Raw genomic sequence first — 12659 nt, 5'->3', positions numbered from 1 at the left:
ACCCGTTCCAACCTTTCTGAATGGACACCGGCCGAGGGCCGAATACGGATGTGGATCATCACCACCGCAGACAGCCTCAATTCCGCCATACCCCGACGCCCCGAAAATCAAAATTCGTCCACATGCCCACCCCCCACAAACCAACGCGACAACGGAACTGAGGTTTGGGCAACGGTGGTTAAAAATGATGCCACATATATCTCGCTGTTTTGATGTAAACAAAGCAAGACTTTTAATCATAACAATGAGACGTTCTTAGTGATTACACGATTAGAGTCAGTGCTTTATTCCCATCTTTTCAAAATCCTATCAGTAAAAGCAAAACTATTTTGTCATAAACTATTATGAGAGGTATGAGAGGAAAGTCTAAACTATTATGAGATGGAAGTCTAAGTTCTGCGCAGCTTAATCTTGCTCACCAAAGAGATTGTGGAAACCATCTGAACTGATAAAACAAAGGCATCCACAATTGTAATAGATAGAATTGAGGCCACAGGCCCAGTGCTGGGACCTATAAAGTCATTCAGAACTGAAAGGGAAACTGACAGTAGGAGGGTTTGAAAGGCGTAACAGAAGGAAAACCTCCCAGCTGCACTGTGAAACAATTGTTAGAGAGGGTGGAAAGTCAGATGGAAGAAAGAATATGAACGGAGATACAGTTAAAGGCATGAAAGAGGTTGCAACTAGTGGCCGAAGGGACGCTGCAAAGAACCTCAAGTAGTAGTAGCTACAGTGCACCACGTGAGGTGCAATGACGGCACTATTTACCGACCCTCGGAGATAAAACAAAGGAAAAAATTGCAAAGACTTAAATAAAAAAAAATGGTAGTAAACGATAATAAAAAAAATTGTAAAACAAATACAATATCAAATCGATAAATACAAAATCATATATCACCGTACAATGTGGATGAAAATAAAAAAATATGAATGCAAGAGTGTGCTCGCAATGAACGCAACAAAATAGTCTCTCCACTTCTCCTATTGCACGAATTTCCGGGCAAGCTGCTTCCCAACGGCCAATCAACCCATCCCTTTTCTCCACACCAACGATAACAGCGTATCGCAGCCATAATCTCGGACGAAATCGACACCGAATAGCACTGGTGTGAACGGAAACAAAGTTCTCTGGACTCACATCTTATTATAATAATATCTTTCGTTCAGCTGTTGCGTGATTCAGAGTTCTGCACGCTTGCAAGCTTCTTGAGTATATACATAGTATATACTGGGCTGTGTCAGTTTATACGTAAACAAATAATATAACGCAAGATTTGAAGGATTACTTCAGAGTTTGAGTCAACATATACCCTCGTTCATACTTTTATATATTATTAATTATATAAATGATATTACACACACACACACACACACACACACACACACATATATATATATATATATATATATATATATATATATATATTATTATACACAGTAAAATTATGAACGTCATTCTGACACAAGTACATTTAATTAAAAATAAACAATAATAAAAATCACCCCTGCTTCCTTTATCCTACAAAGTCCGACAATGCAGCCTCATTATTATTCAAGCAGGGCAGCTCCTCCTACAATGAGCCTTGGGTACAATATGTTCGGGGATCACCCATCCGGACGCAAGACACTACAATTGCTTGCTCTGGGGCTGTCTCGAATCCGAGATAGTCGCTTTACATACAAATCTTTACTTTCAGAAAGAGCGTGATTTTCTCAAATTCTCCTACGTACGTTCACAGCCAACAATAATTTTATTTTGCTCCATTTACAGATTGTTTGAATACAACAGATTGTGGAACTTAGGCCAAAGGCCATGCGCTGGGACCTATGTGGTCATTCGCCGTTGAAAAGGGAACTGACAATAAAAAAAACTTTGTAATATGTTAACAGGAGGAAAACCTCGCAGTTGCACTATGAGTCAAACATTACCAAAGAGTATACAGTAAGATGGAAAAAAGATAATAAGACTGAAGGGAAGCTGCAAAGAACCTTTAGGAATGCATACAATGGACCCTGTGAGCTGCACCGTACGTATCTACACTTGATCTAGAAAAAGTGTAGGGATCTACACTTGATCTAGAAAAAAAAGCTCTCTCAAAATAACAAGGAAACATATTTTATTCAAGAAATAAGAAATTAATTCCCGTCCTCCTCTACAACTAATTTACACGTTACTCCATCAGACAAACACGCATTTTGGGGCACAAGACTGAAGAGCTTCAGCAAATACCATAGCCTTTTCCCAAGAAATCCATCAACATCGTATGACATGAGATTCAAGATGAACCCGAGTTCATAATTCAAGAATCAGCTCTTATAATCATATACTACGTCAGCTCAAGGTTCGTAAAGCACATAACAGCAGATACCAACAATCTCTTCCATCAATCCATAAGAAGTGTGAATGCGGCCGGAGAAAAAACAAATCCAAATGACATTCTTCAGTTGACTTATAACACTGCCCTATTTCTCACGACTCAAAATGGAAATCCCCTGATTTCACCTGGGAGCAGGCCGGGCCTTCAAAGCACCCCTCGTCCTTGTGCAAGGTCACAAACAGGTATATACTAAATCATTCATTGCGATCTGGAATTTTTCATCAAAATCTTTCTTGCGTTGCCTTGTCACAACAGCAACAACTGGAATCATGAGCATGATAACAATTGTCCCTCTGTCAATACGAATAAGAAATTCGACTGTAAAACAGCTTTCCAAATGTGCCAGCAGAATCTTCATTTCCAACACAAAGGACCACATCAACCAGTCTTCAAACTGTTAAAAGTCACCGACATAACGTAGCTAAAATCGTAACACTTTAAAATGAGAAGTCAAAATAGATATATACGCCACTCGACGTTATCATTCGAATACAATCAGTACTCCTCAAAGATAACACAAAAAGAAACTAGATTTAATGCCCGACTCGCCCTTACGAGGCGCACATGCTTTGCACCTGATGTCATGGACAATAATACATCATTGCTCCAAGTGCGTGACCTTGAAATGATCTCCAGTTCCATAGCGAGCCCCAAAATGTTGCTCGCAAGCACCGATGTACTTTTCCTACGGTGTGGCAGTGCTCTTTCTTTCACAAGCACTTGCTCTTTCCAGGCGTACTATTTCTCATAAACAGATGATGTACAAGATACGAGTACCTTATTAGTTATTGAACAGAACTGCTGATTATAATACATAACCAAACACTGGCGCTTGTGTTCTACTCCTATCAATTAAGACAGTAACTGCTGTCACTTGTGCTTATAAAAGGCAGGAATAATTTGTGTTAACTGCGTTACATGTCTAGGATGCAATAAATAACACTTGTGCATTTCTCTGGGGCTGTCTCCATTTGCAATGGATCATTAGGATTCTCAACCCTAACATTGGAGGAATATATACTTGTAAATACTATAAATAAAATACTTTTTTGCATAACATTTCTAGTCTGCATTTAAATACCGTACATTATGCTTTTTTGTCATCTGAGTCAATTCTTGGGATATATTACAATACAAACAGCCATTTGGGCAACCAGAGTATTCACTTCTACGTTATGTATTTTTAGAGAGAGAGAGAAGAGGAAGAGAGAGAGAGAGAGAGAAGAGAGAGAGAGAGAGAGAGAGAGAGAGAGAGGAGAGAGAGTACAATTGAACAACCCCTTTCCTTTACGTATTCTTGAATTCCCGAACTTCCATTAGTTCCTAAAATGTACAAACAATTCACATTCTGAGAGGTTTTGTATCGCGTTCACCAAAGGTGAATACAAACTGGGAAGATTGGGAAATATTTTGCACAATTAGTACGTACTCGTTTTCAAAGCTTCCCCATAAAAAGGCCTGGTGGAGCAGAAAAACAAATAGCAGAATGCTCGGCACAGACTCCGTAACCTAAAAACGCTGTGTCAGCACTGAAACCCCTAAGGAAAACGTCCCCATTAACAGTTCTGCTTGATGCCACCACACGAAGTAGAACAGCAGCATCAATAGCAAAACGCCACCCAAACATACGAGTATATTACATCATCTGCATTCTTCGCGGGTAATTCAATATCAGCGGTAGTATTATTCACAAGCACAAGTCGACGTGGAATGAATCTAAAAGGGAATCATTTACTAAACAAATTCCACAGAATGGATTGACCCCAGTGACAAGCGGCAAACAAAACTGGGTAATATTGTCAGAGGCCAAAAACAAATAAAACAAAAATCCACACATAATTAGATCTCTTTGGTGCGAGAGGCGTTAGAAGGATCGAGCATTGAAATTTCTGACAAAAATCTACACATAATTATCTAGACCCCTTTGGAGCAAGAGACGGTGGAACGATAGCGCATTTAAATTTCTCTGCAAGTCTTCAAGGATGAGGCTGCTCACCCTACCCCCTATTTCTTGACTCCTGTAGATGCTGATATCCATTTACACTTGGATGATCGGACACAAACAACGAACATAAATAGGAAATCATAAAAGGAACAAAAAAAAAGGACGAGTGAGGCTCAGAATAACGGCGAAGGAAGTGACTGACGAAAGGTCACGAGTCAGGAAAAGAGAATAGGTAAAAGAATTCCAGAGTTTCATATATATAGGAAAGATCTGTTTATTGCAAGAGTTAAAGCTGCAAAGAGGTGGTCTCATAAGAGGACGAAAATTCCTCCTAATCTTAGAGAACACTGACAGAAATAGTATGTCATGTGTACATAATATATAAATACATATATATTTATAACTATATGTATGTATGTGTGTGGTATATATATATATATATATATATATATATATAATATATATATATATATATATATATATATATATATATATATATATATATATATATAAATACACAAATATGGAGAGAGAGAGAGAGAGAGAGAGAGAGAGAGAGAGAGAGAGAGAGAGAGAGAGAGAGAGAGATGAGGAAGCAATGATCACGCGAAGTGCCTTAGACACACTTTGATACAACTGCATTACCAATAAGGCGTGATCCGACCTCCAACTTACTCAGGGCGCGTGCTAAAGCCCACGGTCAAATAGAGCTTTGTTTCTCCAACCTCCAACGAAAATTATAATAAAAACGTTGTACTTTATTAGAAATAATTGTTCTGTACTGTTTAACATGCACATTATTTGTGTGACATTACCATTCTAATAAATAAATCATGAAAGTCCTATCCTAAAATTCCTCCATCTTTCACTCAAAGCGAAACACCTCTTTCAGATCTTTTTAGGTTTTTCCATTTGGCTATCCTAACACCACACCCACACCACCACAACAAGAACAACGACAAAGTAGTCTGAAGGCTTCCTCCCTGAGTAAGCAAAACCCAGTTTTAATGCAACAAATTCACCCGTTCCAATTTGTGCCTCTTCTAACCCTTCAACATCGCAAACTCCAGACTCAGTCATAGCTTTTTTTTTTAATCTTCCGCATTACTCTGATCTTCGTGTGTCTGCTTACTATATTTATGACTGCTAACTTTTACAGTGCGGTGGCTTTTAACTATTCTGAAAAGCTGACAAATAGCCACCAGTTGACGTAATACTATTTCCTATTATAAATCTTTACATCAATGCAAGATCATCTCCGAACATCGGGAACTGATATATACATGAATGTTTTGTACGACCTACTAGATCAATATACGAAATACAAGACGGCAAAAGATAATACGAAATAAAGATATTCTAAAATAGAATTATCTGTTGATCAAGAAGGATCAAGCTTCTTCGTCCATTCTACAAAAAAATATTAAGATATTCTTTCCACATAGGCTACTAATTACTATACTTCCTGATGATATAAGACAGCACACCTCATTCAGACTATCACTGTATTATCTAAAACAATCCACTACAATGCCTCCATACGCCTTTATCCAGAAACACCTTAGGTGTAAGGGAACAGCAGGCTTTAAAATAGCATGAGAGAGAGAGAGAGAGAGAGAGAGAGAGAGAGAGAGAGAGAGAGAGAGAGAGAGAGAGAGAGATATCGGGCAGGTGTGCAGTTACCGTATGGCTGTGTGGGCAAGCTTACTTTTTACAAGTGGGCGTAGGCAGATGATAAAAAGCTAGTAGCCTAGTCTAAACCAGGAAGTGAATGCAATAATCAATTCAAGGTATACTTTCTTGTTAGAGGAATTATCAATTGGCCTTCTTGCATCTCCAACGGTAAAATAAAACTACAAAGACTCAAACAGAACTATGATACACGGGCAATATTATATAGATATATATATATATATATATATATATATATATATATATATATATATTATAATATATTCACCGCAAAAGAAATTTTATATATATATATCTATATATATATATATATATATATATTTTTTATATATATATATATATATATAGATATATATATATATATAATGTGTGTGTGTGTGTGTGTGTACCATAATCAAACACCTAATTCCAATCCTAATTCTAATGAGAGAGAGAGAGAGAGAGAGAGAGAGAGAGAGAGAATGTGGTCATCGCACGAACTGATATAAGAACCATTTTTCCCTTTGTAGTAAAGCATTCATCTACAATGTCGAGAAAACAACTTATTCGAAGTCTGTACCACAAATAGTACGAAATCCGTACAATAATTAATACATTGGCACAATAAATAGCACAGTAACTATTAGAGCATCCTCGTCACATGGCAACTCATGAATTTAAACTTACAGTGTAAAGCATTAAAAGCTAAAAGGCCTGTCACAGGAGAGAGAGAGAGAGAGAGAGAGAGAGAGAGAGAGAGAGAGAGAGAGAGAGAGAGAGAGAGGAGGTGATAAACCACATGCACCAGATGTGACGACCGCCACTCTCAAAAATTCCACGCTGGGTCAGATCGACCCAAGTGGCATCCGAAGCCCCAAGAAACGAAGTGTTCTTAGTTGACCGCTGTGACCAAAGATAATAATATTCTCCCTCTCACTCGCCGTTGTCATCACAGCCGCCGCTTGGGTGGATGACCTTGGCGAACGTTACTCTGAATCAATTGATCAACCTGGCTCTCTCTCTCTCTCTCTCTCTCTCTACGCTTTTCCTAGTTTTTGCAATTGTATTTCAATGGGACCGATTGATTCTATGAAGTTTGGTATTGTTGGGTTGGTTATTTCCATAATTTTGTAAATATAAAGTAGAGAACACCATTTTTTCCACTGTCTACAAAACTAATCAACAGGACTAATTCAAGCTATGGAAGTTTGGCCATGTTATTTACATTTTTAAGTATCTAAATATATTTTTTTTCAATTTTTCAAACTAATATGCCTATACATGACTTTTCTCGCCATCGAGAAGTGGAAGAAATCAGATCAACTTATTATACTTTGTGTCACTGAAATAAATATATATACATGATTTAATAACTTTGCACTGTTGCCATAAAAAGAAAAAAAAACAGGTACCTACTTGGAAGACACTCGACTACTGTTCAAAGTTCATGAAAGTTAAACCCAGAACTGCGAACATTTGCCGAACCCACCTTTCTATGAAAACTCATAGGTTATGGTAATAGCTAAACTACAAATGTGTACCCCAATGAAATAGGACAGCCTATGTCAGTAGTCTGGTCCAAGTTACGCCCACATCTGCAGGTCGATCATATTTAGCCTAGTAGTAGGTATTCGTGTCACTTTACTTGCAAGCTGGTATAAACATAATATAATTTAACATCCAAGCTGTATAAAAAATAAAACAAAGAAATAAAAAAATTCTCAAATGTTTCTAGCCTGGGTTATTGAGGCTAAGCTATTTAATTCATAGCCTACATCTATAGGCCTACACAGATTTCCTAACATAGGCCTACGACTGGTCTGATTCGCCTGGAAGATGTATTACCGTTCATGCATGTGATCATATTCAGTTGAATTAATAAGTTTATAATTTCAATACAAATAAGATTAAAATCGTTACTGTAATCAGGTACTGAAATAAAAGACGAAAGCTCAGGGCCTACTGCGACGAGTCTTTCCTTTCACCTTTTCCTGATAGTTTCTTATACCTAAATAGGATGACACAAAGATGTCCCTCACCTTTCATATATTCGGCAGCACACACTAGCACCTCGCTGGTGTCTTCCATGGTTGGGGGGCGGGGGGTGGTGTCCTTCCGAAACTCAAATTCGAAATTGGAAAATTCTCCTCTAGACGAGGTTTGTGTTGCAATTTGTTGCAATTCTTGAGTGACCGGTCTAATTGTGACCTGCGAACTGTGTCTCTCCGTGAGAGGGTTATGGATGTGATAGGGGGCTAGGAATCAAAACGGGATATTTAAAAATGAGAGGAGCCGACGGGGACGAAATCCCCAATACCACCTCCCGGTATTATAACCATCCTGGTCCTTCCTTCCTTCCTTCCTGACCCGTTTCGCTTCAAGAGAGGGGCGGCGGTGTCGGGGCTTTGCGGCCTGAAATCCGACAGAGAGAAAGGGAAAGATGGAGAGAGAGAGAGAGAGAGACAGAGGAGAGAGCACTAGCAATCTGGATGATTCAATTCAGCACTTGGCGAAGGCTGAAGGAAGCTTCTTCACATCAATGCAACATGACTGACTGACTACTAACTACGGCACACTACGAGGAAGATCGCGAGAGAGACACTGACGACACACACACACACACCACTCCGAAGGGAGAAGAACCTCTCCACTGGCATATGGTATTTCGAGCGCGTTTTTCCCTCGACCGACGCCTTAATCGCACTTCCACACAGCACCTTCGGTATCCACTAGCACTAATCCACTACCTTCAGCGAACGGAAGGTAAAAGTCGTTGAAAGAACGAGGGCTTTTCACATAAAACTCATCTCAGCGAAGGGTCAGTCCGTCTCACACCGAGGCCATGTTTGTTTTAAATGCTTTGAAAATACGCGAACCAATCACAGGTCGCCCCCGCTGCCGACGGGAGTTGCCGCCGAGTATTTTGCTCGCGTGTTTATTTGCTTTGAAATATATCACAAACATGGGTTTCGGTCACCATTTAGAATGAAACAGCTATATCGTTATTACAATAGATAATTGAAAATAATTGGCATTGGCCGCACACTGTTTTGATAAAATACAAATATTTCGTATAGATGGCAATTGTTATGACTGAAGGAATGGCAACACCGCCATATCGATCGGTGTATATATAGATATATTTTATGATTATTTCGCTGAAATTCATACCATGAGTTAGATAAGTGACAAATTATTAAACTAGACGATTTATTTGATCCTCAGCAACATACAACTTCTAACTGGAAGACGGTAAAATGGCAGAAAGAAATGCAAAGTGAAGCGTAGTACGAATCATCGTATACCATTAAACAATTATTGCACAATTCATTTTATATTGCCTCCGATTCGTGTATGTTGGATGGAACGTTAAACTCTTTGTGAGAATACAAATGGGACAAGTAAGATTATTCTTTACAGTCTATTAAACCCAGTCAAACAAAGGTATAATACAAATTGTATTTATATATGAAATAATGTTGAAAGATATCGGTTACATTAATGCTAAAAGTTTTATTCATAGAGCCAGATAGGTTGTACAAAAGTCAGCATGTAAATAAAACAGAACAGTTATCGTATATGTTTTGGAAGACTGAAAATTAAATGTTAACAATTGGAAAATAAAAGGCCAAAATTTAAGGTAAAATCATACAGGTGGCATATATAGAACCGCCAACGATCAGTCATGCTGCCTCTTCTTTCTTGCTCTCCGCTTACAACTCTTGGCCAACTTACGGCAGGCGTTCACGTGAATGTGCAAGTGAAAATGGTACCGTTCCCAACAAATAGATTATATAATGCCATCGATTTTTGTCCTTGGAACAAAATTACTTCTGCTTCTTAGTGTTCAAATGGAGTAGAGTTTTTAAGCGTACTTCAATCTCGTGTATATTACCAATACCTGAACTTTAATTATATTGTTTGTTAAGGAAAATTAAGCTGTGTAATTTTTTGAATCGCCGTTTTCCGTTAATTGAAATTCGGTTTTAGTATGCTGCAATGTTTGTCATGATGGACATCGCTGATGGAACCAAAACCAAGATCGTTATTCGAGAGACGCAGGATCCTGCTCAGCGAGCAGCAACTGGACACAAACCAAATTGCATTTTTTTCCTAATCAAAATTGTCGTCAAAGGTGGTAACGTTAGACAGTCTAGAAAAATATATCTTGTATCTAAAGGAAGTGATGAATATAAATTTCCTCTTAAAATCAAATTTAAAGGAGCAATATTTTACAAGCTTGAGCATTATAATCAAGCCAGTCTAGGAAGAGACAGAACAGCCTTTTCATCTCAGCTGGAAAGTTACCAAGACAGTAAGAATTATATTATGCCAAAAGAAAATAGGGATATAAAAGACACTTTAAAAGCTGACTAATTAGAACAAAGAGAGGAATTTATACAGCAGAAGTAAAAGGAACCACATTTACTGGGCAAATCATAACTATGTCGATCCTCTTTAAGAAAAATGTGCATGATATCCAAACAAAGCATCTAATTTACCACACAAAAGTATTTTTCAAAGCTGGTGTTTTTTATTATTATTATTATTTTTGTTTAAAAGTTTAAGCTCATGTAATGTTAATAGATGACAGAGGTCGGATTTCAAAATCACTAAAATGAATTGTAGAAGGCGAATGAAGAAAGTGTGATATGAAATTAAAAGCGATGTCGTATTGGTGATTTCAAGGAGGAGGAAACAGAAGAAGCCTTAAACGTTGAACCATCAATGCACACAAAAACAGAAGTAGAAGTAGGCAGGAAAAGCCCATGCATGGAAATGAAAGACAATAGCCCTATAGACCTATAATTAACGCACTAAAGGCAGTGGGAGGTAAACTGACACATCAACTTCAATAAGTATAGGTCTAATCCAGTTTGATAAAAGGTAGAATCAAATTACAGAGAGAAATAAACAGACCATTTTGTAGAGTGAGAAAATTGTGTGATTTAAGTTATAGGCACTGTTGCTGCAGCGGATACAAAAGTCATAAAAGTATTGAATGAAAAGCAGACTTTGTAACGAAAGACACGTGTGTGGTTATTGAATGACGAAGTAATAGGATGAGAACGGGGATATACTCGTAATTAAAAGTAAGCTTAGGTGTGAGATAACAGCTGAACGGTGTACTATGCTTTTCTGTGAGAAACTAATCTCTAGACTTAAGATATTGCTCGTAAGGGGATAAAAAAAACTGAAGCCAATAGCAGACGAGTTTAATGTGTAGGCTAATTTACCCTTTTAGCAAGAAACGCCATTGAGAAGAACCAAAATTCCTCAGAACATAAAGAAAAGTGATAGTCAAACCTACAATGAGAGGCAAAACTTTTTAGGATTGGAAAATTTTGATATTTCTGTTGCAGGAAATATGCACCAAACTAGATGGGATACTGGCAGCTCAGAGTTTTGAGTTCTTATGAAACAACTCTTCAAAGAAATTTAAATAAATCACGATTTATCATCCTGATAGTCTATTTAAAAAAAATGACATAAGAGGCAATGTTAAAAGGTGGCCAGATAAACTGTATCTTAACCGAAATGACAGAAAATCTAAGGTCATTATTCATTATTCCACCTTTTTAAGTATATGTAGACAAATTATCTACTATATACAATGAAATGGTTTCCAATATAGATAATGTCAGCACGTAGATAAAAAAACAGCAGACTGACATAGATGCATGTAGATAGTATGATACGAGAAGTATGGAACAATAGGAAGTACATTTTAGAAATGGTAAATTTACATCTCAGTTGGTGGGTATAAGTCTTTTGTTGCCATAAGAACATCATCTAAATCCACCAACCAACCGCAAATCCAATGACTAATAATAACAACAACAACTGAGAAACAGCTTTTCAGAGATGTTAATTGAAAGCTTTTTCTCAGTAGGGGTGGCAGTGTTAAAAAGGTGTATAAGGCTTGGTGTACACTTGTGGACTCAGCCTATGCAGATTTACCGTTTACCAGAGGTGCTACTGACTGTTCCATACCTCTCTTTTCATACAATCTGCAGTCAGGTTACTGTCTTTTTATCTACCTGGTGAAAATAATTATATTTAAATCTTTTAGTACATCATAGGTATGAAGTTATATAGTGAGTAACATTGAGAAGATGGCGTTGTTTAAATGTCATACAGTAAAGTTGATGATGCTAGAACGCAAGCAGTTTTGTGACATTTTGGAATAATCTGAAGAAATAAGACAATTATTATTTTCTTTCTTCCATTTTGTTTGGTAATATCAAAAGTAGCGCAGAATTGTTCAGAAGGTTTTCAAATATCATTAGTACAAAATATGGGTTCTGCTCCATACCTACCAAGGAAAAATATCTTAAGCTTTCAAGATTTTATGAAAAGACATTCCAGGTATGTTTTTCAAAGCTGATGAGACTTTTTGCAAACCATTCGTGAGAGATGAGTCATATTTCAATCCTTAGGCTGTTCCAAAAACCTATGCATATGTGCATCATGTTCTGATCTTTCTCCTGATTTGGGATGAGTTCCTTTACTAACATAGTGCTCATGCACGCTTTCTGTCAATTTCAATTAAGTATGATTTTAATGCTCTTTGACTAATGTTAGTCACCTATCCAACCACAAGCGAGTTTGTATCATGTGATGTTCTTCGTCAGATGAAATGTGTTCCTCGAGAGCTCAGCAAA

At 37.5% G+C, this 12659-nt stretch overlaps 1 protein-coding gene across 3 annotated transcripts in view; it reads right to left on the bottom strand.

The window, feature by feature from the left end:
• Positions 1-8844, bottom strand: part of LOC135212149 (dual specificity protein phosphatase CDC14A-like) — a 229259-nt gene extending 220415 nt beyond the window's left edge. For all 3 annotated transcript variants that reach the window (XM_064245564.1, XM_064245563.1, XM_064245565.1), the window contains exon 1: positions 8034-8844. In XM_064245564.1, the coding sequence (XP_064101634.1) occupies positions 8034-8082 (49 nt within the window). In that variant the 5' untranslated portion in view covers positions 8083-8844. The remainder of the gene's footprint in view (positions 1-8033) is intronic.
• Positions 8845-12659: the final 3815 nt, after the last annotated feature.

Source organism: Macrobrachium nipponense, chromosome 40, assembly GCF_015104395.2.
Source record: "Macrobrachium nipponense isolate FS-2020 chromosome 40, ASM1510439v2, whole genome shotgun sequence".
In the NCBI taxonomy this organism is placed as follows: domain Eukaryota; kingdom Metazoa; phylum Arthropoda; class Malacostraca; order Decapoda; family Palaemonidae; genus Macrobrachium; species Macrobrachium nipponense.
Note: the sequence above shows the minus strand (reverse complement) of the source record. Positions and strands in the feature narration are given on the sequence as shown.